Below are 19,027 nucleotides of genomic sequence, written 5' to 3' on the forward strand. Positions count from 1 at the left end.
ACATGTTTGTCCTTTCAGTTGATTTTTACATTTAAATTGGTTTAATAATTCATGACATAACAAGCATTAAAATATAAGCATTTTCTACCTAAGGAACTAACAGTCTGTCAGCCTCAGCAAGAGATGTGACACAGCTGAACACTTGAATGAAAAAAAGAGAATATTTCCATGTACTGCGACTGATGCAATTGTATACAGGCGTTTATTTGTCTGCTCAAAGTTTCAACCTCGATAGTTTTTTTCTTTCTTACTGTATTTGTCTAAATCCAATTGTAAGTTCTTCAGGGCAGCAATCTGTCTCCTCGTATGTTCGTAAAGCACCATGTACACCTATGGCACTCTGTAATAAGTAATTTCCTATCTGCTTATGATTAAAGAGGGATTTCAGGTGAAATATTGTAAATTGAAATGGACAGGCTAGGAGGGCAGCTTACATTACCAACATCATTAGGTCGGACATTGTGCTTCAACACAGGATGGCAGCCAACGTGCTATGCACGGTTTGAGCTTGCCTATCTGCAGCTCTAAATGCTTTTCAGAGCCGTCCTACAAACATTCCCCATGTCCTGACCTATGCCCCTAAAACAACACATTGTGCAGCGTAAGAGAGCTCTCCATTAAATGCTTTGTACTGCGGTACACATTTGTTTGTAAGGGTATTTATTGCTTTTTCCAGGGTTACCCTCTGAGAGCAAGCTAGGCACACCTTGGAGCGACTGGAAAGACAGGAGTGCGCCGTCCCGGAGGTGAAAAGAAAGTGGGATAAGCCACACACGGGGGAGCAGAGAGAGAAAGTGAGAATTTGTTATATTAATAGGATCGCTCAGTGACTCACTCAAGGCATGGACACATCCAGACAGGCCTGCTCCCCACTTAATGGTAATTGATTTGTGCAGGTGATGTAGCAAACATGAGAGTCCAGCTGCATGATGCATGCATGGATGAGGTTCCCAGCATGCTTAGGATTACCATATTTTTGACAGCAAAAAGGCATGCGATAGCCTTCTGGAAGCAGTCGCCAGCTCATGACCTTGCCTGCACCCCAGGACACTACGATGCCTATTGGTGGCCATCCCAAAATCCCTCCTCTTCCAGAAACTCAGCCCTACATATGCCCTTGCTGTCCTCTAAAAGCAAAGCCCCTTTCCCCCAGCCTTTCCCGCTCCAGATCCCTCAGCTTCCCACAAAGTGCCTGTACTCAACCTCTGCTGACCCAGACCTCCTAAACCATCTCAGAGCTCAAATTCCCCAGCTACTCACAGACCACAGCTCCCAGCCTCCCCCAATCCAGCTGCTGGCCCCAAAGCCTCTGGGACCCCAGGATTCCCACCATGTCTCCCCCATCACCTTCACCTCAAGCCCTCAGCTCCCCTGGCTTCCTCAAACCCCCTAACACTCCCCAGCCCTGCACCCCTGACTTTCCCATCTCACATCCCCCTTTCCTCCCTCTAGGGTCTACCCACATTTCCCCCTGATTCTTTCCCTTTCAAATCCTCCCACCAACTCCCTTCACCACCCAGTCCCCCCACTTTCTCCCCCTCTCCCACCTTTGCTCACTCACCCCAAGTTTTCCCACCCCACCATCTCCCCGATATGTTCTCGCTATACAGACAGTCCTACCTGCCTCCATCCCTGCCACTCATATCTGCCACGTCGCTGACAGCCCTGACGTCCCACGGGGACAGACCTTCAGCTTCCCCCACAGGTTGAAACCCCACGGCCCCCTTTCCCTACCTGCATTCTCTCCGAAAGAGTCATTCTGGATGAAATTCCCATCAGTAGTGACTTCACTGAGACTTTAGGTATCTGGAAGGGGTTTAGAAAAATAAAATCAGTAGCTTTGATTTTTTTTCACTGCAGCGTTTCTAAGGGACCTAACCATAGACTGCCCTCTGTGGAGTATTATTTCAACTGTAAGACAAGGAACTGTCTCGCCCAAGAACACACAGAGAGGCCATGGCATGGCAGTATAACCCAGATCTTCCAACTCACGAGGCACACCTTAAACAAACTGTGCCTGAGCATCATTTTTGGCTGCCCAGAATGAGTTCCTCACAGCCTCAAGGTTCACCTGGGTCTTCAGCCTTTGACCACCTTAAAAGCCCAGCTTCCTCCTCAAAAAGCTGCATCCCTCTACAATGCTTCGGTGCTATTTACTCTCAAACACCACGTTCCTGAGTCAGCACAAGGAGGGACCCCATGCAGCTACCTCACCAAGGGGAGAGCGGAGAAGGTTTACAGCTGCAGGGAAAAGGAAGCTGAGAAGGTCACTGCGTACCTGGAGGACAGTCAACAAAGAAGTCACCACCTGGGCAGCCAAAGTTTGTTGCTTAATGAGCAATCACTGATCTAAACCCCCATCACGCCACAGGCAACTTGCGTGATTACAGGGCATACAGGACAGGGTTTTCCCTCCACAGACCTATATATTTCAATGGCTATGACACCCAAGGGAACTGCACTGGAAGTACGTTAGTAAGACTGCAAAGTCGGTCACTTAAACTAGGAAATATGTCACGCTGTGATACAATCCTTATTTGCACAGTGAAGTGTTATTTCTCCACCGGCCTCCTGCTCTGCTCCATAGACGAGAGCCCTCGTTCCCTTCAGTGGCGTGTCCTGGGTCCTTGCTTCTCGCTGCAGTTTCCTCACACCACTTGATTCCTGCTCGGGATGGAAGCAATCATTTTCTCACAGACTTTTCTTTGGCCTTTCCCAGTCTTAAATTAGAGTGATTCACAGATGTTAATTATCTTATTTCCATAATGAACCCATGGAAGGAGGGTGTATCATTAACTCCGCTTACAGCTGGTGAGCTGAGACACAGAGGGATGCAGGTTAGTAGATTAATATCCACTAATTTTGCACAACTAAGCTGAAACACTCAAGGCCTGCTTTCCCCTCACTCTGAAGGGCCTGACATTGCAAACCCCATGATGCTTTATGCATATCTCCCTAGACTTTAAGGTACAGATACTGGAGAAGCATAACTTCACCACCAGCTCTCCAGCAGTTGTCCCCAGAGTTGCAAGCCTTAAGTCCATCGCACAGACCGTGCCCCGTTTGAGGAAGCACAGAGCCAAGACCAGCGTTGGGCTACCACCGACAACCTTCCTGAAATCAAGAGGGTAAGGGGTGTTTCACTAGTGGGTTTTGACGGCTGTTGCCTGAGAGCAGAGGAATAGTTGGCTCTGTCTCACAAAAACCCGGAATAGCAATCCAAGTTTGTGGCAGACCAGGAAAAAAGGTGCTATGATTGGCACAAACTCTTCTGACTTTTCTCTCCCCAGACCTTCATCCCTGCTTCATTCAAACCCAGCCCCACCTGCCTGAGACCACAGAGAGATGCAGACTGCTTTCAGGCCTCTGCATCTGCCCAGCCTGTACTTAAAACAAAAGCCAGTCCCAGCTAGGGTCATGGTGTACTCACTGCAGGTAGAACCCTGGGTGGGGATTTACCTGCTTAATCTCTACTCTACTTAACGCCTGCAGGCTACAGCATTTCAAATGTATGGCCCAGTTTGCTTGAATGCTCATAAAAATGGTACAAGTCACTTGCCTGCTTTAGCAGAGGCATCTTCTTCCAAAATTTAAAGTCCTCAAATGAAACCATGAAAACTCCACGGTTTAAAAAAAAAACAGCAAACAAACCAGAAAAGAAAAAGAAGAGAGCCTGGATATTTATCCCACAGGCAAAACAACCATAAAAAAGCCTAGGATAAATTTATCCTAGCCTCCTTTCTGGAGATAACTGAACTGCTTCAGCTGAAACTTTCTCTTCGAAAGAACCAACAGCCTGAAGCAGATACCCAGCACGGAAAATTTCAGCTTAACCAGTTAATACTTGCTAAAGAATAAGCTCCTGGAGACAGTCTTCTATACCATGTAAGTATTGTTATTACAGGACTCCCTATAGGACACAGAGAGCCCTGAGTGCCTTTCCCCAGCGCACCCGCTACCTCTGCCCCTGCTCCCCTTGCCAGCCCAGCTCTGCCAGCACCCGACTCACATTGCCACCCGTATGAGCCAGCCCAACACCCATTTCTCACCCCGGCTGCTCTCTCCAGGGTAAGATAGCACAGCAAACCCGATACTGGGGAGTCACTAATCCAGCACCTTCAATCCAAGCTGCAGGTCTCCTATACATACTTGCAGTTCCTCATATTTTGTACTTTTTGCTGTCCTTATCTCCTGTGGGTCTGCCACATGGTTTTTAACTGGTTAATGCCTTTATCCCCTGAGCTGAGCACACAGTCTCCAGTCATTAGTGAGCATCATGTGTTCGTGTTGTGTTATGTGTCTTGCAAAGTTGCATCTGGATACAGTATATCTTCCTCTTTGCAATGCCAGGGGTGTCTTGCACAAGCCTCCCTTACTCTTTTGATGGACTGTAGACAGCTTGCTCATTAGCCTGGTATCTAATTGCTTATCAGTCACACTCTCAAGCTCCTCATTACTTCACCTACACAAGCTACAGTAATTAGATTTCACATTTCTTTAGACTCTCATGGCATTGTTTTAGCCTACTGAGGAGGCACTCATATATAATACACATATATTATAAATTATATCTCCTATAATTATCATATTCATTATAATATATAACACACACATACACATACATAATGCTGCTGAGGCAAACTCAAACCTTTCCAGTTCTAAGTGTTCAGGATGCTCCAGGAGCATCTCCGAATGCTTGTTTGTCAGTTTTAACTTCTGTGAGGCTTTCCCCCGTGACCCTTCGCTTACAAGCTGTGCCTGACTGCATCATTTTCTACCTCTCACCCAGCACCACATACCTCTCCCGCAAAACAAAGCTTTCAGATCTGCTCACTGCAGAGATGCAAATTCTTTTAGGCAGAAACATGAATTTGATGTTTAGTACAGCAGCAAACAGAAAAGTCACTTGAGCCATCAGCCCTTATTTTTTGGGGAAACATAGATTTTATGCCTCTTTTTTGGTCTAATTGGATGCATTTCTTTAGCACCTATTTTCTAAGCCTCAAGCTTTTTTGCGAGATCATTCCATACATTTATTACAGCACTTAAGAAGCGACAACAATTTATTTAACTTTTCAGAACAGAATTCTGCAGACTTTGGGGCCAGATGAATTTTTTTCCTGGGGATCACGTGTGAAATTCATGCTGGTGTCTGTATTTCCAGATGCAAAAACCACAGACACTAGGTGGCATGTGAAATTGTGCACCTCTTTTTAAAGTGAATTAAATAAGTGAATGCACCAGATGGTTAAACTTGAAAAGGCAAACAGGTGATTCCCCCCAAATTGGAAAGGGGCCATATCATCATAGACTACATCTGCAGAAATAAACTAAGCAGAGCTGGAGTATGGAGTGTTTTACTCAGTGTTACAGATGTAGCCATAGAGACTGCAGTGGTTTCCAAATCGCCTCCTCATCCTGCCGTGGTGCACATTTACAGGTGCAGGAGGGACAGGTGACATTTGGGGACTGACTGGCTATCTCCTAAAGACGGACAAACACCACGCTCTGGATGACAGCGCGGATGTGTCCCTCAGCCATGGCAAACAGCTCTGCTCCTCTCCACTCTGCCACCAGCTCCAGTCCCAGGTCACATCACCCAGAGCCAGCATTGTGCCTCCTCAGCTAGATCCCTTCAGCGAGGCGTACGTGGAGAATGAGCAAACACCGTGCATGAAAGACAGGCGGTGAGTACAGGAACATTTTGTAGCTCTGGAGGTCAAAATCCTGGGGACGTCAAAGAATGGCAGGTTCGGACAAAAAAAAAGGAGGGAAAAGTCTTCCCATGGCCTCGTAAAGCAGTCTGATGTAATCCTGACCAACTCCCCAAACTCATGAAACGCAGCAAAATGCGGGAGTAGAAAACCTTAAAGCAAAAATCCTGGGTGAAATACTCAAGAGTACCTAAATGATTTAGGAACCAAATTTCCACTAGTCCCCAAGCTTCTGAAAAGTTTACTTCTCGTCGACTCGGTATGAATAGCTAAAGCCTTTCCAAATTGCTTGTAATGGGATGTGTTTGCTCTCCATCCACCTCTTTACTGTTGTGTGTCATTTCCCTGCCTTGCTCTGCCCAGAGCCGGCTGCATGTCAGGCAGCAACACGCTGGCAGTTATCGAAGCTAAAATCGGTCCTTATGAGAAATGCAGCACGTTAAAGGTGGAGACAGAAAGGGGTGTTGTCCTGGTTTCAGCTGGGATGGAGTTGATTTTCTTCCTATTAAGGTAGAGTGCTGTGGTTTGGATTTAGTATGAGAATAACGTTGGTAACACACTGATGTTTTAGTTGTTGCTAAGTAGTGCTTACACTGGTCAAGGACTTTTCAGCTTCCTGTGCTCTGCCGGGTGCGCAGGGGGCCGGGAGGGAGCATGGCCGGGACAGCTGGCCCAGCTGGCCAGTGGGCTATTCCATACCATATGACGTCATGCTCAGCATATAAGGCTGGGCAAAGAAGAAGGAAGGGGGGGGATGTTCAGAGTGATGGCGTTTGTCTTCCCAAGTCACCGTTACATGAGATAGAGCCCTGCTTTCCTGGAGATGGCTGAACACCTGCCTGCCGATGGGAAGCAGTGAATGGATTCCTTGGTTTGCTTTGCTTACGTGCACGGCTTTTGCTTTCCCTATTAAACTGTCTTTATCTCAACCCACGAGTTTTCTCACTTTTACCCTTCCAATTCTCTCCCCCATCCCACCAGTGGGGAGTGAGCGAGCGGCTGCGAGGGGCTTAGTTGCCGGCTGGGGTTAAACCACGACAGGTGTTTAACTCTGAGCCCCACCTGCAGATAGGAAAGGGCGATGATCCCAAACTCAGGAGGAAGGAGAGCGGCCTGATCGAACGTACCAATGCTCCCCCCCGCTGCCTTCGGTCCCGGGGGGGCTTCTCGCCATGCCGAAATAAAACCTCGGGCTGGGCAGACTGCGGGCCCCTGGAGGCGGCCGGCTGAGGGAGGATGCTCGCCCGCTCCCCGGGAGTGAATAGCGTTCCTGCCCTGGCAGGCGGCCAAGCGCGGCAGCCGCCTGCGTCTGGGCTCTTCCCCTGCTCTCACAGCCTCTTCAACAGAAGTGACACGAGGCACACTCTTGCTCGCAGCCTGCTGCCGCTCAGGAGGTTGGGAGAAGAAGAGACTTAGTCCCTCACAGCTGGGGGGCTCTGACTTTGCAAGCTGAGGCACGATTAAGATGGAGGATGAGGGAGGGGAGAGGGGGGGAGAAGGAGAGGTGAGATGGAGGAAGGACTCTCCTCTGACTCGCAGCACAAGGCTGAGTCCCTGCCTCTCCATCGCGTTTTTCCCCCATGCCGCCCCTCACCGTAATCCTCCAGGAAACAACAAGGAGCAGTTTGGGGCACGAACCTGCAAAGCCCCCGCAGCCTGGGAATCAGAAGCTGTGGTGCTGTGCCCAAGCTCATTAACCCCGCTGTGACACGGGGCTAATTAGCTCGAGCATGGCATCACGCTAATGCAACTTCTCTGTTTCCAGGACCTCAAGGAGGATGGCTTCCCAGTGTCCTCTCCTGCCCCGTGGATGTATCAGCGGGGGGGGGGCAAGAAACCACATGTGTGGGGTAAGACTGAAAATATAGAGACAGCAGAAAAATGGGGAGGATATTTTTATCGGCATAGTAACAATATATTGGCATGTATGTAACTATCCTTGTGCTTATATAAGGATATTATCTTACTGGGAAGGACTTCAGAAATGGTAGGAAAGAGGCAGAGCCTAAGGAGTGATGTGGTCGTGCTTGTTTAGTGCGGCACTGGGTGGGTGGCACTGGGTGGGTGGCGCTGGGTGGGTGGCACTGGCTGGCCAGGGGCAGCAGAAGGCCATTCAGAAAGGGACCTTGCATGCCAAATAGCAAGGGAGCTGCCTCTCAGAGAAATCAGTGGAGCCCATCACAACCGCCACACGTAAGTATTCACAGAGGACCGTACATCTTCATGGTAGCTGAGAGATGGATTTCTTCTGCCCATTCATCATTCATAAGAGTCTGAAATCCCAAACAGTCCTTCAAGGAGGAGAGTGTGAACGAGGCCCAGGAGGAAACAAGGAGCTGCTGGAGGAAAGCCAAATATACCAGCCTGGACACCTTCAAAGTGGTATGAAAGACATCCCAGCCAGGTGTACAGCAGCAGCCACGGACGGGGAGCACCAATTCACAACAGCCAGGGAGAGAAGCCATGCACCTTCCCTCTTTAACATCCCAGCGATCTGACCAGACCCCAAGCTATGGAGAGGGTAGGCATTTCCTCAGGTCTACATCAGAGCCTGGCGTGAATAACTACTCTGTTACCTGCACCCCCTAAAACCAAAGGCACCGAGGTAAAATAGCCAGAAAGGACCTGCACAATAAAGGTTGTTCCTTCCAGGGGCATCTCTGACCTCCTAATGGTCCTGATGGTGGGCAAACAGAAGGACTTGGGCTGTCATCTGTCCAACACACCCGCAGTCTGCAGTGCATTTGTCTTCACAACACCGCTGTGAGGTACAGAAGTGCTCTGTGGACATGAGGGGCTGAGTCTGAGAGAGCCTCAAGCCCTCATCCAGGCTAAAATATGTCCAACTCCCATTGCATTCAATGGCAATTGAGCACCTAAACGCCCCAGACCTTGGTGGGCCTGAGCCTCATTAGCTTGCTCCAGATGACAGAGACAAGAACTGAACCTGGGCACCTGCCTAGAGGTTTAACAGCTGAAAAGCCTATGTCTTCTGTGGCAGAAAAGGTAGAGAGTAAAGAGAGCTGGAAAAGGGGGGGCAGAAGAGGGGAGGGACACCAAGCGGTAAGGTTATGTGGAACCACAAGCCGGGTTGTGGAATAGGAGGGAAAAACTCACATCTAGCCACCCCACCTTGCAGGCAAGCCACACTAGGGAGCACCCCAAAAAGCCCACAGTAGACCCCGGCTGAGGGCCACATGGGGGGGACCTTTAGGAATGCACAGCTCCAGGGATACCTCCGGGCAGCGTGCACGAGGCCCACGCTGTGTGGGAAATGCGAAGAACTGGTCTTTTGTTTCACACCCCTTTGTTTTAACCTCTTGAATCAAAGACCCCAGCTGCTACTTCGGGAGAGGCTAGAAATTAATCCAATTAAAAAATAAATTCCCTGTGGAATCAAAACTGCTTGCCGGGTGGGGGGTATGGGCATGCGATTTCTTTCTTCTGCAAAACAAACTCTTTCTTCTAACCCACATTTCACAGAGGGGAGATACAGGCAGGGAAGCATTTGGAGCAAACATAACAAACAAATGATCGGGGTGATTTATAACCCTGGTACCAACCCGCAGCTCACGGGAAGGATCACAGCCTCTGTCTTCTATAGCCTGCATGGCCAGAGACAGAAGCACAATGCTGCGTGCTACCCTCCAACACAAACAGTCATAGAGCAACAAAACCCTTTGCCGCTTCGTTCCACTCTTTTGTTTTCCAGGGTTTTTGGTCAGCCGGGGCTTGTGGAGCTTGACAGGTTAACCCACACTTCCTTGGTTGTGGCAGAAATGATTAAACAGGGGGGGATTGTTTAGGCCGTGAAGCAGAAGGAATTCCTTTGTTTTTGCAGATCACTCCAAGGCAGGCGAGCCCGCCGGGATGCCCAAGAAGAAAGAGGCAGGGGCTGAGTGTGGAGACGGGTTTCCAGGGAGGGAGGTCATGCCAGCTCTCTGCAGGCTCAGAGATGAGGACATGTTGCATCCCAACTTCACGGCTGGAGAGAAGTCAGCCAGACCCTCTGGCTGTGTGGGTGAGCAGGACCAGCTGGAGACCGTGCCCAGATAGCCTGGCTTCTCCCTGCCAGCCTCAGCAAAGCGCCGGCAAAGTTGTACCACCCAGGGCTTACGCTACAAGGGGATCCCACCCCACCGCCCCGAGAGCATGCAGGCACCATGCAGCATATGTTGAGGGGAACCAGGGCCAAGGGGAGAGGGGGACTTTCAATAGCCAGGGCTTGGTGCCCCTAAGATCTCCTGGGAAAGGGGAAGCACATGTAACACACCCACCTCTTCTTAAAGCCTGGCTTGCTTCCACCACCCCGTGCGTTCATTAAGCTGCACATCCTCCCTCAAGGTCTATGTGGTCCTGAGGTACTGGGCTGGATCTCTATGGGAGCCTTACCTGCTCTCGCAGCCCTAAAATGTACCACCTCCTGGCTTATCCCCATCGACAGAGATCCCTGAAGAGAATCCCAGGCACCTGCTGAGAGGAGGAAAGTCTTACCCTGTTGCACCAGGGACACCAACACCTTGGGACATATGCAAACTCATTGTGCTGTAGGTGATGGTGAAAAGGGCCAGAGCCGTAAGTGCCTGTGCTCAGCTGGAGGAGTGAAGGGAAGAGGAGATCCTGGTTTTTTGCTACCCTCCGTGAGCCAATAACTATCCTGGGAGAGGGGAAGAGCACCCACAAGCTTTATTTCTAAGAGCTGGATCAGAATCGGGGGAAAAGTAAATTTAAAGCTAAAAAAAAAGTACCTGGAGTCATTTGCTGGCCATCACTGACTTGGTTGCTGTTGGCCTCAGGCTGGTGTCCTGGGGGTGCTTTCACTCCTTGGGAGCAACACATTACCCAGGGATTCGAGTTCACAGGGACGGGTGGGGGAGTCTTGCTTTTTCCTTTGCCTGACACCCACCTCTTCGAGCAGCTTTGATTTCTGTGTCTAAGAGGAACAGGAAGGAGCTTGGCAGCAGAGATCAGACCTCCGGACACTGAGAAACACCTCCTTCTTAGCAGGCTCTGAGTCTCGGCAACAACGCTAAGTGCAAGAGAGCCGGTAAATTATTAAAACAACCTTGCAACAGCTCCGGAGAAACCACCAGTGCCTCAGATTCAAAGGAAAGGCTGTGGTGTGAGAATCCCCATTAGTAACAATACGCACAGTTTGCAAGAACATATGTCCCCGCATGGAGCAATCAACCAATCTGGGCTGTTTAACCACAATATTTCAAAGAAGTGCTTTTAATGCAGCTGATCCGTATGTTTATTTTTGAGCTGTAAAACGGGATTCTTCACTAGCCTTTCAGAACATTTCTGTAATGGACTCTATCCAAACTATCGGGGAGAAGGCTTTGCTCCAGCAGAGTGACTGATAGGTTTTTTTTTTTTAAATCAAAGTCTCGACTGTGGAAAAAGAATAACCCAGGCAGACAGAAGTGCATTTGCCCTCTAAGAAAAAGGCAAGAGGAGCAAGACCCCACTGGGACCCTCTTAAGAATGGGTTTGGATCGAAAGTGCGTGAGACGGGGACCGGGTGAATGGGAAAGGGGAAGGATTTCCAAGCCTCTTCTGATGCAGATACTTGAGCACACATTGAAAATACAGCCCTTTGCACCCTTTTCTCCTGCAAAGTGCGTGGGAGGTGAACGCAGGTCCTGTTTTATCGATTGATTGATTTTTTTATAAAGAATAAGAACTCCTCGTGGAATAGCTATGCCTTTGCAGGGAGGGGGAGGTGAGGGAGGAGGAAAGGTCTGGTCTCCTTCCCTGCTCGATCTAATCCTAATTAAAAATAAATTACATGCTGTATGGAACTTGAAATGGCAAAGATAATCCTGTTACACACGAGGGGCCGCCCCGCTGCCCGCTGCCCGCTCCCGGCCGGCGGCCCCGTTCCCAGGCGCGCAGCCCGCCCCCGGACCCCAGACCCCGGACCCCGGCCCGGTCCGGACCCCGGCCCGGCCCAAGGCGGCCCGGCCCAGCCCGGTTGCTCCCCGCCCCGCCAGACAGCCGTCTGCGGAGCCCCTGCGGGCGGGAGAGAAGAGCCGCGCGGAGGCTTTTCGTATGGAAACCAGGCGTTTGGGGAGCTTTTGTTGGCGGCAGAGCGTGCTCCCCTCCCCGCGCCCCCGCAGGCAGCGCCCAGGCGCGATTTAAATCCCATTTCCATAAGCCGGCGCTGCGGGCAGCCCGCCGCCCCCCGCTCGCGTGCCGCCCCGCGCAGCGCCCCGCGCAACGACCCGCGCAGCGCCCCGCGCAGCCCCCCAGTAGCCCTGCTGGGAGGAGCGGCCCCGCACGGAGCCGGGGATGGAGCCCCCCGCGGTGCTGCGTGGCTTGGTGTGCGCAGCGGAGCCGAGCGCTTGTACCCGACGCTTCCGAAGGAAACCGGGGCGGGGGGAACGGGACACGCGCCATTCAGTTTGTCCCCCCTCTTCCTGTAAAACGCATCCCTTGGGTTCCCGGACACATGGAAAGAGGGAAGGAGGAAAGGGAAGGAGGGAGGGAAGGAAGGAACCAAGGAAGAGGGAAAGGAGGCAAGGAAAGAGGGAAAGGAAGGAGGAAAAGAAAGCGAGAGGAAAGAAAGATGAAAGGAAAGAGGGAGAGGAAAGAGGAAAGGAAGGAAGGAAGGAAGGAAGGAAGGAAGGAAGGAAGGAAGGAAGGAAGAAGGAAAGGGAAGAGGACAGAAGGGAAAGGAGGAAGGAAAAGAGGGAACGAAGAGGAAAGGAGGGAAGGAAGAAGGAAAGGAAAGGGAAGAGGGAAGAAGGGAAAGGAGGAAGGAAAAGAGGGAGAGAAGAGGGAAGAAGAGAAAGGAGGAAGGAAAAGAGGGAAGGAAGAGGGAAGGAGGGAAGGAAAGGCATACAGTTTCCCGGAGAGTCCCATGCTCATCAGGACCCCCAGCTTCCCCCCACATCGGGCCTCCTCCCTGCGGGCCGGGGCCGGCGGCCGCCCTCCCCACGGCCGCCCAGGCACCGCGGGGCCGGGAGGCTGCGCCGGGCTGCGCGCGGGGCCTTGGTGCCTTGCGGGGCAGATGGTTTCGTTCCCCCCAGTTCGTGCCAGGTTTCAGCCTCATGCTGTTATTTTGTTCTTCTGGAACGAGACTGGTGTTGCTTCCCAGAGAGGCCCTATTAGGACAAAAAGAAAATCCTGTGAATAGGCGTAACAGGGCACCAGGAGGGATAGGTCTTAAATGTATTTTAATATGAGCAGGGCATTGTGTGTAATTCAGCGCTCATCATCGTTTAGTCAAAGAGTTATGGCAGTGATTGGGAATGAATAGAGGGACATAATGGATACATGTGGCGTTTGCTCATTATATTCAACTTAGTCCAACTCCTCTGTGGAAACTGTTCAACTTTCTCTCCCTTTAGCCTGTCATAGTGAAATAATACAGACATTGGTTCCTCGAATGGGATAGCCTGCCATGCTATTATATTTCTACAGCTAACGAGGGCTTCATAAGCCTTTGATACAGCCTGATCTTTGAAACCTTTCCAAATCTCCTCAAGCTTATGCTAAATCCTATTTGGAACTTTTTTCCCTTTCTTTTTTTTTTTTTTTCCCCTCGCCTGCTAGTGCCCCAGGCTTAAGAAACCCGGGCGGTGACATGCATACTAAAGCATGCGGGGACACCTCCTGAAAGGCGACTTACGGCGCTGATCACAGGCTCTCACGCGAGTAACACACCACTCCGGGCGCGCAGCTGAATGCCGCCACCCGCCCCCGCACCCCGCTAATCCGCGCCCGCCGCCGCCCCGCGCCCGCGCACCCACCCGCGCCCGCGCGGCACGCCACGACACGGCGCGACATGCCACGCCACGACATGCCACGGCACGACACGCCACGGCATGCCGCCACGCGGCACCTGTCCGACCTGTGGCACAATTAACAAACCCCGCCGTGCGTTTTACTCCCCGCGCCAAGCTCCGCCGCCGCGCCGCCGGAGAGAGAGAAAAGGCGGGAGGGGGAGGAAAGAAAGGAAAAAAAAAAGGAAGAAATAAAAGGGGGAAAAAAAGGGACGAAGCCGGAAAAGCAAAGGAGAAGCCCCAGACCCCGCAGAGCCGCGGAACACAAAGCCCGCGCCCCGCGCCCCCGCTCCCGCCGGCTGCCCGAGCCGCGCCGCGCCGCGGACCGCCGGGGGGGCCGCCCGAGCCCCGCCGCCTCCCATTGGCTCCGCCGCCCGCTCATTTGCATACGCCGTCTATTAAAGGCCGCGCGGAGGCGCGGAGGGGCGCAGACGGCGGCGGAGGGTGCGCGGAGGAGCGCAGCGCCGCGCGCATCACCCCCTGCCTGCCGTCACCCCGCGCCGCGCCGTCGGGCTGAGCCCCGCGCAAGTGCCATGAGCCCCCTGCGGCTGCTGGCCGCCGCCTGCCTGCTGGCCCTGTCCCGCTGCAAGACGGTGAGGTACCGCACCGACGAGGAGGGCGCGCCGGGCACGGTGATCGGTACGCTGGCCGACGAGATGCCGGTGAAGGCACCGGGGGAGATGAGCTTCCGCCTGATGCGGCAGTTCAGCAACAGCTCGCTGGTGCGAGTGCGGGAGGAGGACGGGCAGCTGACCGTCGGCGAAGCGGGGCTGGACCGGGAGCGGTTGTGTGGGCAGGCCCCCCAGTGTGTCCTGGCCTTCGACGTGGTGAGCTGCTGGCGGGAGCGCTACCGCCTGGTGCACGTGGAGCTGGAGGTGCGCGACATCAATGACAACGCGCCACGCTTCCCCCGTGCCCAGATGGCGCTGGAGGTATCAGAGAGCGCTGCACCCGGCACCCGCCTCCCGCTGGAGGTGGCCGTGGATGAGGACGTGGGCTCCAACTCCATCCAGAGCTTCCAGGTCTCCCTCAACAGCCACTTTGGCGTAGAGGCACAGACACGGGCGGATGGGGCACGCTGCGCCGACCTGGTGCTGCTCCAGGAGCTGGACCGTGAGCGCCAGCCCTCCTACACACTGGAGCTGGTGGCCAAGGATGGCGGCAGCCCGGCGCGCTCAGGCACGGCCACCGTGCACGTCCGTGTCCTCGACGCCAACGACAACAGCCCTGCCTTTGCCCAGAGCTCGGTCACGGTGGAGCTGCCCGAGGATGCGCCGCCTGGTTCTCTGCTGCTCGACCTGGATGCCGCCGACCCTGACGAGGGCCCCAATGGTGAGGTGGTCTACACCTTCGGCAGCCAAGTGCCCCCTGAGGCGCGGCGGCTCTTCCGCCTCGACCCACGCTCGGGCCGCCTCACGCTGGAGGCTGCCGTGGACTACGAGCGCACCCGCACCTACGAGCTGGACGTGCGTGCCCAGGACCGCGGCGCCAGCCCCCGCGCTGCCACCTGCACTGTCATCGTGCGCCTCACCGATGTCAATGACAACGCGCCACGCATCAGCATCAGCGCCCTCCGCGGTGCCGCCAGTGCCGCTGGCGTGGCCTATGTCAGCGAGGCGGCGGCCAGCGAGAGCTTTGTGGCCCTCGTCAGCGCCTCAGACCGTGACTCGGGTGCCAACGGGCAGGTACGCTGCAGCCTCCACGGCCATGACCACTTCGCTCTGCAACGTGCCTACGAGGACAGCTACATGATCGTCACCACGGCGGCACTGGACCGCGAGCGCATCCCCGAGTACAACCTCACTGTGGTGGCCGAGGACCTGGGCTCTCCGCCCTTCAAGACCGTCCGCCAGTACACAGTGCGGGTGAGCGATGAGAATGACAACGCACCACTCTTCGCCAAGCCCCTCTACGAGGTGGCCGTGCCAGAGAACAACCCCCCAGGCGCCTACATCACCACCGTGGCGGCCCGTGACCCCGATCTTGGCCACAACGGTAAGGTGACCTACCGTCTCCTGGAGACACAGGTCATGGGGGCCCCCATCTCCACCTACGTCTCAGTGGACCCCGCCACCGGGGCCATCTATGCCCTCAGGACATTCAACTATGAGATCCTCAAGCAGTTGGACCTGAGGATCCAGGCCACTGATGGAGGCTCCCCACAGCTCTCCAGCAGCACCCTTGTCAAAGTGAGGATGGTGGACCAGAACGACAACCCTCCTGTCATCATCCACCCAGTGCTCACCAATGGGACAGTGGAAATTGGCGTGTCCAGCAAGACCTCCCGCGACTCCCTGGTGGCCCAGATCAAAGCTCGAGACGCAGATGATGGAGCCAATGCTGAGCTTACCTTTGCCTTCCTCGAAGAGCCCCAGCAGGACCTTTTCACCATCAACCCAAGTACTGGGGACATTGTGCTGAGGGGCGACCTCACTGAAGAGCTGGGACAGCTGTTCAAGGTCATCCTCACTGTGACAGACAACGGCAGACCCCCCCTCGCCACGACTGCCACAGTCAACTTCCTGGTGACCGCCACTGCTCCTTCCAGTATCCAGGAGATAGCCAAGCCCAGCTCCTGGGAAGGAAAGGCTTTGCAGTGGGACATCCCTCTGATCGTGATCATCGTCCTGGCAGGCAGCTGCACCCTCCTCCTGGTGGCTATAATCACCATCGCCACCACCTGCAACAGGCGCAAGAAGGGGAACGAGATCAAAAACAATGCTTCCTTGAAGGAGCAGATAGACATCTCCCACCTGGAGAAGGGCCGGCAGGAGGAGGGCAGCCAGAGGGGGAATGTGTTTGAGGTACGAACCTTTCCCAGCAAAACCCCTTTCACCAGCCCCGACCCTTCTCCACCTGCCGAAGAGATTTCCACCGCTGAGAGCGGCAGCGACAGCACTTGCCTCTACGAGGGTCAGAAGAGGCTCAGAGGACCGAGTGGGGAGGTAAGATCCTGATGCGGGGAAGGGGGTTGAGGTGGGGGGGATGTGAATCGCAGAGATGCGGTTCTGACGTCGGTTTACCCTTCATTACTTCCCCTCTCACCTCTCCTTTGATCCCCCCACCCCACTCCAGCAGGGTTTTGCTGCCGCTCCGAGCTACGGCAAGGAGCCTGCTCCCCCCGTGGCCATTTGGAAGGGGCACTCGTTCAACACCATCTCCGGCCGAGAGGCAGAGAAGTTCAGTGGCAAAGACAGCGGCAAAGGCGACAGCGATTTTAATGACAGCGACTCAGATATCAGCGGAGATGCCCTGAAGAAAGATCTCATCACGCACATGCAGAACGGTAAGGGCTCAGCCCCTGCTCCCAGCTGGCCCCTCCAGACAGACGGATGGCTGGACAGAGGGACCCATCCCCAGGGCAGAGGAATTAGGCAGGGCAGCTGGAGGGGGAAGCCTGATGCTGCGTGACCCAAACTGTCTGTCCCTTTGCAGCAGGCTGCGAGAGGCTGGTTCCCCTCTGCACTGAGTGCCCAGCACGAATTAGCAGGTGCTGGAAGTACTGTAGGATTGGGGTTTTTTTCTCCTCAAAAAAGTTAGGATTGTGAGGAGTGTCCCTAGCAAAACGACATAACCTTCCCAAGCATGTTTTTTCGTTGTGCCGTAGAGCATCGCCTCCCAACTCCCACTGTCAGTGCATTGAATCATCCCGTGACTGACAACTCTGAGGATTATGAATTATGTGGATTTATTCCTGCAGTAACGACAGGTTTCTCCTTCTCTCTCTCCCTTTAGGTCTGTGGGCATGTACGGCCGAGTGCAAGATCCTGGGCCACTCGGACCGCTGCTGGAGCCCCTCCTGCGGCCGAGCCAACCCTCACCCCTCTCCCCATCCCTCGGCACCCCTCTCCACCTTCTGCAAGAGCACGTCCTTGCCCAGGGATCCCCTTCGCAGGGACAACTTTTATCAAGCCCAGCTGCCCAAAACAGTGGGGCTTCAGAGCGTCTACGAGAAAGTGCTGCACAGGGACTTTGACCGGACGATCACGCTGCTCTCCCCGCCGCGCCCCGCACGGCTCCCCGACCTTCAGGAGATCGGGGTGCCCCTCTACCCAGCCCCCTCAACTAGATACCTGGGCCCCCAGACTGACACAGCTGAGAAGATGTAGCCCAACACGCTCCCCGCCCGAGTACACACGTCCCTGCGCGCACACGACTAGGTCACTCCCAAGAGCCTTTAAGTTATTGACCAGATCCGGTGTCGTACATGTAAATATGCAAGATGTGCCTTAAAAATGAAGTTGTTGGGAAAGATTTCCAATCACGTCAGTACTGTTTGATATTTGCAAACAAAAAAAAATTGTTTGTAGTTAATGTAATTTTTATGAAATGTGCAGTATTTAAAATTTTTTTCATGTTTTCTACATTTTTTTTTTTTGCTTTTGGTTTACCCATGGCCTGCCATTTTTTTGTAGTGTTTTTAACCTGTATATTGTGTAATGTAATGTTTGTACATAATGAAAATTGGTTATATTTTTATATAATAAAAGCTTAAAAAATGGGAATTTTGCCAAAGGAACTGTCTGAAAGACACAATAATAATAATTAATCATAATATCCTGAATATGTAGAACCTTGTAAGGGAAATTCCTCCTTCATGGTGTAATAATAACCTAAGCAACCCAGTGTACTGAGAAGTTTGCCTTGCCAAATGTGACTTGTATTTCTTGAGTCTGTGGTCAACTTAAATGTTATTTAATTGCCTTTGGTTCCTGTAATCTGTGTCACTGATAAACACTAATAAAGGTTTTGTGATGTGTCGGAGGGATCTGTTCATGGATTTCATGTTTCAGAGCATAGAGGTCTTTACCGGTCAAGAAAAGTATTTTGTGCAGAGAAACGCAGTGGGGAGGAGCATGGACCATGCTACTTTTAGTCTCACCTATCCTTCATCTCCGGCAATACCTCACTGGAGGTTTAGCTCCAGAGATCTTAATGATGGGTTGCAGGGTGGAAGGGAGGGTTGCGTGACGGAGCTGGCCTTTGCTTTTCACTACCCAGTCTGAGCTCTTCCAGCCCCATCCTTCACTGGTGGGAAGCGGTGTAATTGTAGTGAAGCAAATGAAACTATGTCCATCAACTGAATTGTTCGTGCCGTGCAAATATCCTTGCATCACCAGGCACTTGAGCACTTTGTTTTCTGATCTGGCTGAGACGTTGATTTGAGTCAAGCTGCATAGGTATGCGCTTATATGTTTATTCCTTGTTAAGGCAGCCTTACTAAAGGACAGTAACTTGCATTTTTGTACATATATTTCTACACCAGGAGAAAGGATAGGTTTATGTTTGTGCATAAAACAGAGAAAGAATAGTTGTTGATTATGTTGAGATTGTCTGTGCTGCTGTGGTGGGTTGTCCTTGGCTGGACACCAGGTGCCCACCAAGCTGCTCTATCACTCCTCAGCAGGACAGGGCGGGGAGAATATAAGATGGAAAAAAAAGTCGTGGGTCAAGATAAAGGCAGTTTAATAAAGCAAAATCAAAGGCCACGCGCAGAACAAAAGATTTATTCTCTATTTCCCA

The 19,027-nt window shown here is 52.8% G+C and overlaps 1 protein-coding gene across 1 annotated transcript; it reads left to right on the forward strand.

The window, feature by feature from the left end:
- Positions 1 to 12,970: 12,970 nt before the first annotated feature.
- PCDH8 (protocadherin 8) lies at positions 12,971 to 18,381 on the forward strand. The gene is made up of 3 exons (XM_075139811.1): positions 12,971 to 16,449; positions 16,580 to 16,790; positions 17,240 to 18,381. The coding sequence occupies exons 1-3, from the start codon at positions 14,038 to 14,040 to the stop codon at positions 17,611 to 17,613; spliced, it is 2,997 nt and encodes a 998-aa protein (XP_074995912.1). The 5' UTR covers positions 12,971 to 14,037; the 3' UTR covers positions 17,614 to 18,381.
- The last annotated feature ends 646 nt before the right edge of the window (positions 18,382 to 19,027 follow it).

This window comes from Calonectris borealis, chromosome 1 (assembly GCF_964195595.1).
Source record: "Calonectris borealis chromosome 1, bCalBor7.hap1.2, whole genome shotgun sequence".
Taxonomy (NCBI): Eukaryota; Metazoa; Chordata; class Aves; order Procellariiformes; family Procellariidae; genus Calonectris; species Calonectris borealis.

Excerpts from the sequence above, each read along its gene's own strand:
- PCDH8 (XM_075139811.1), top strand. The coding sequence starts at position 14,038 with ATGAGCCCCCTGCGGCTGCTGGCCGCCGCCTGCCTGCTGGCCCTGTCC. Across the intron at positions 16,450-16,579 it reads TCAGAGGACCGAGTGGGGAG|CAGGGTTTTGCTGCCGCTCC; the intron begins GTAAGATCCTGA and ends ACCCCACTCCAG. Across the intron at positions 16,791-17,239 it reads CATCACGCACATGCAGAACG|GTCTGTGGGCATGTACGGCC; the intron begins GTAAGGGCTCAG and ends CTCTCCCTTTAG.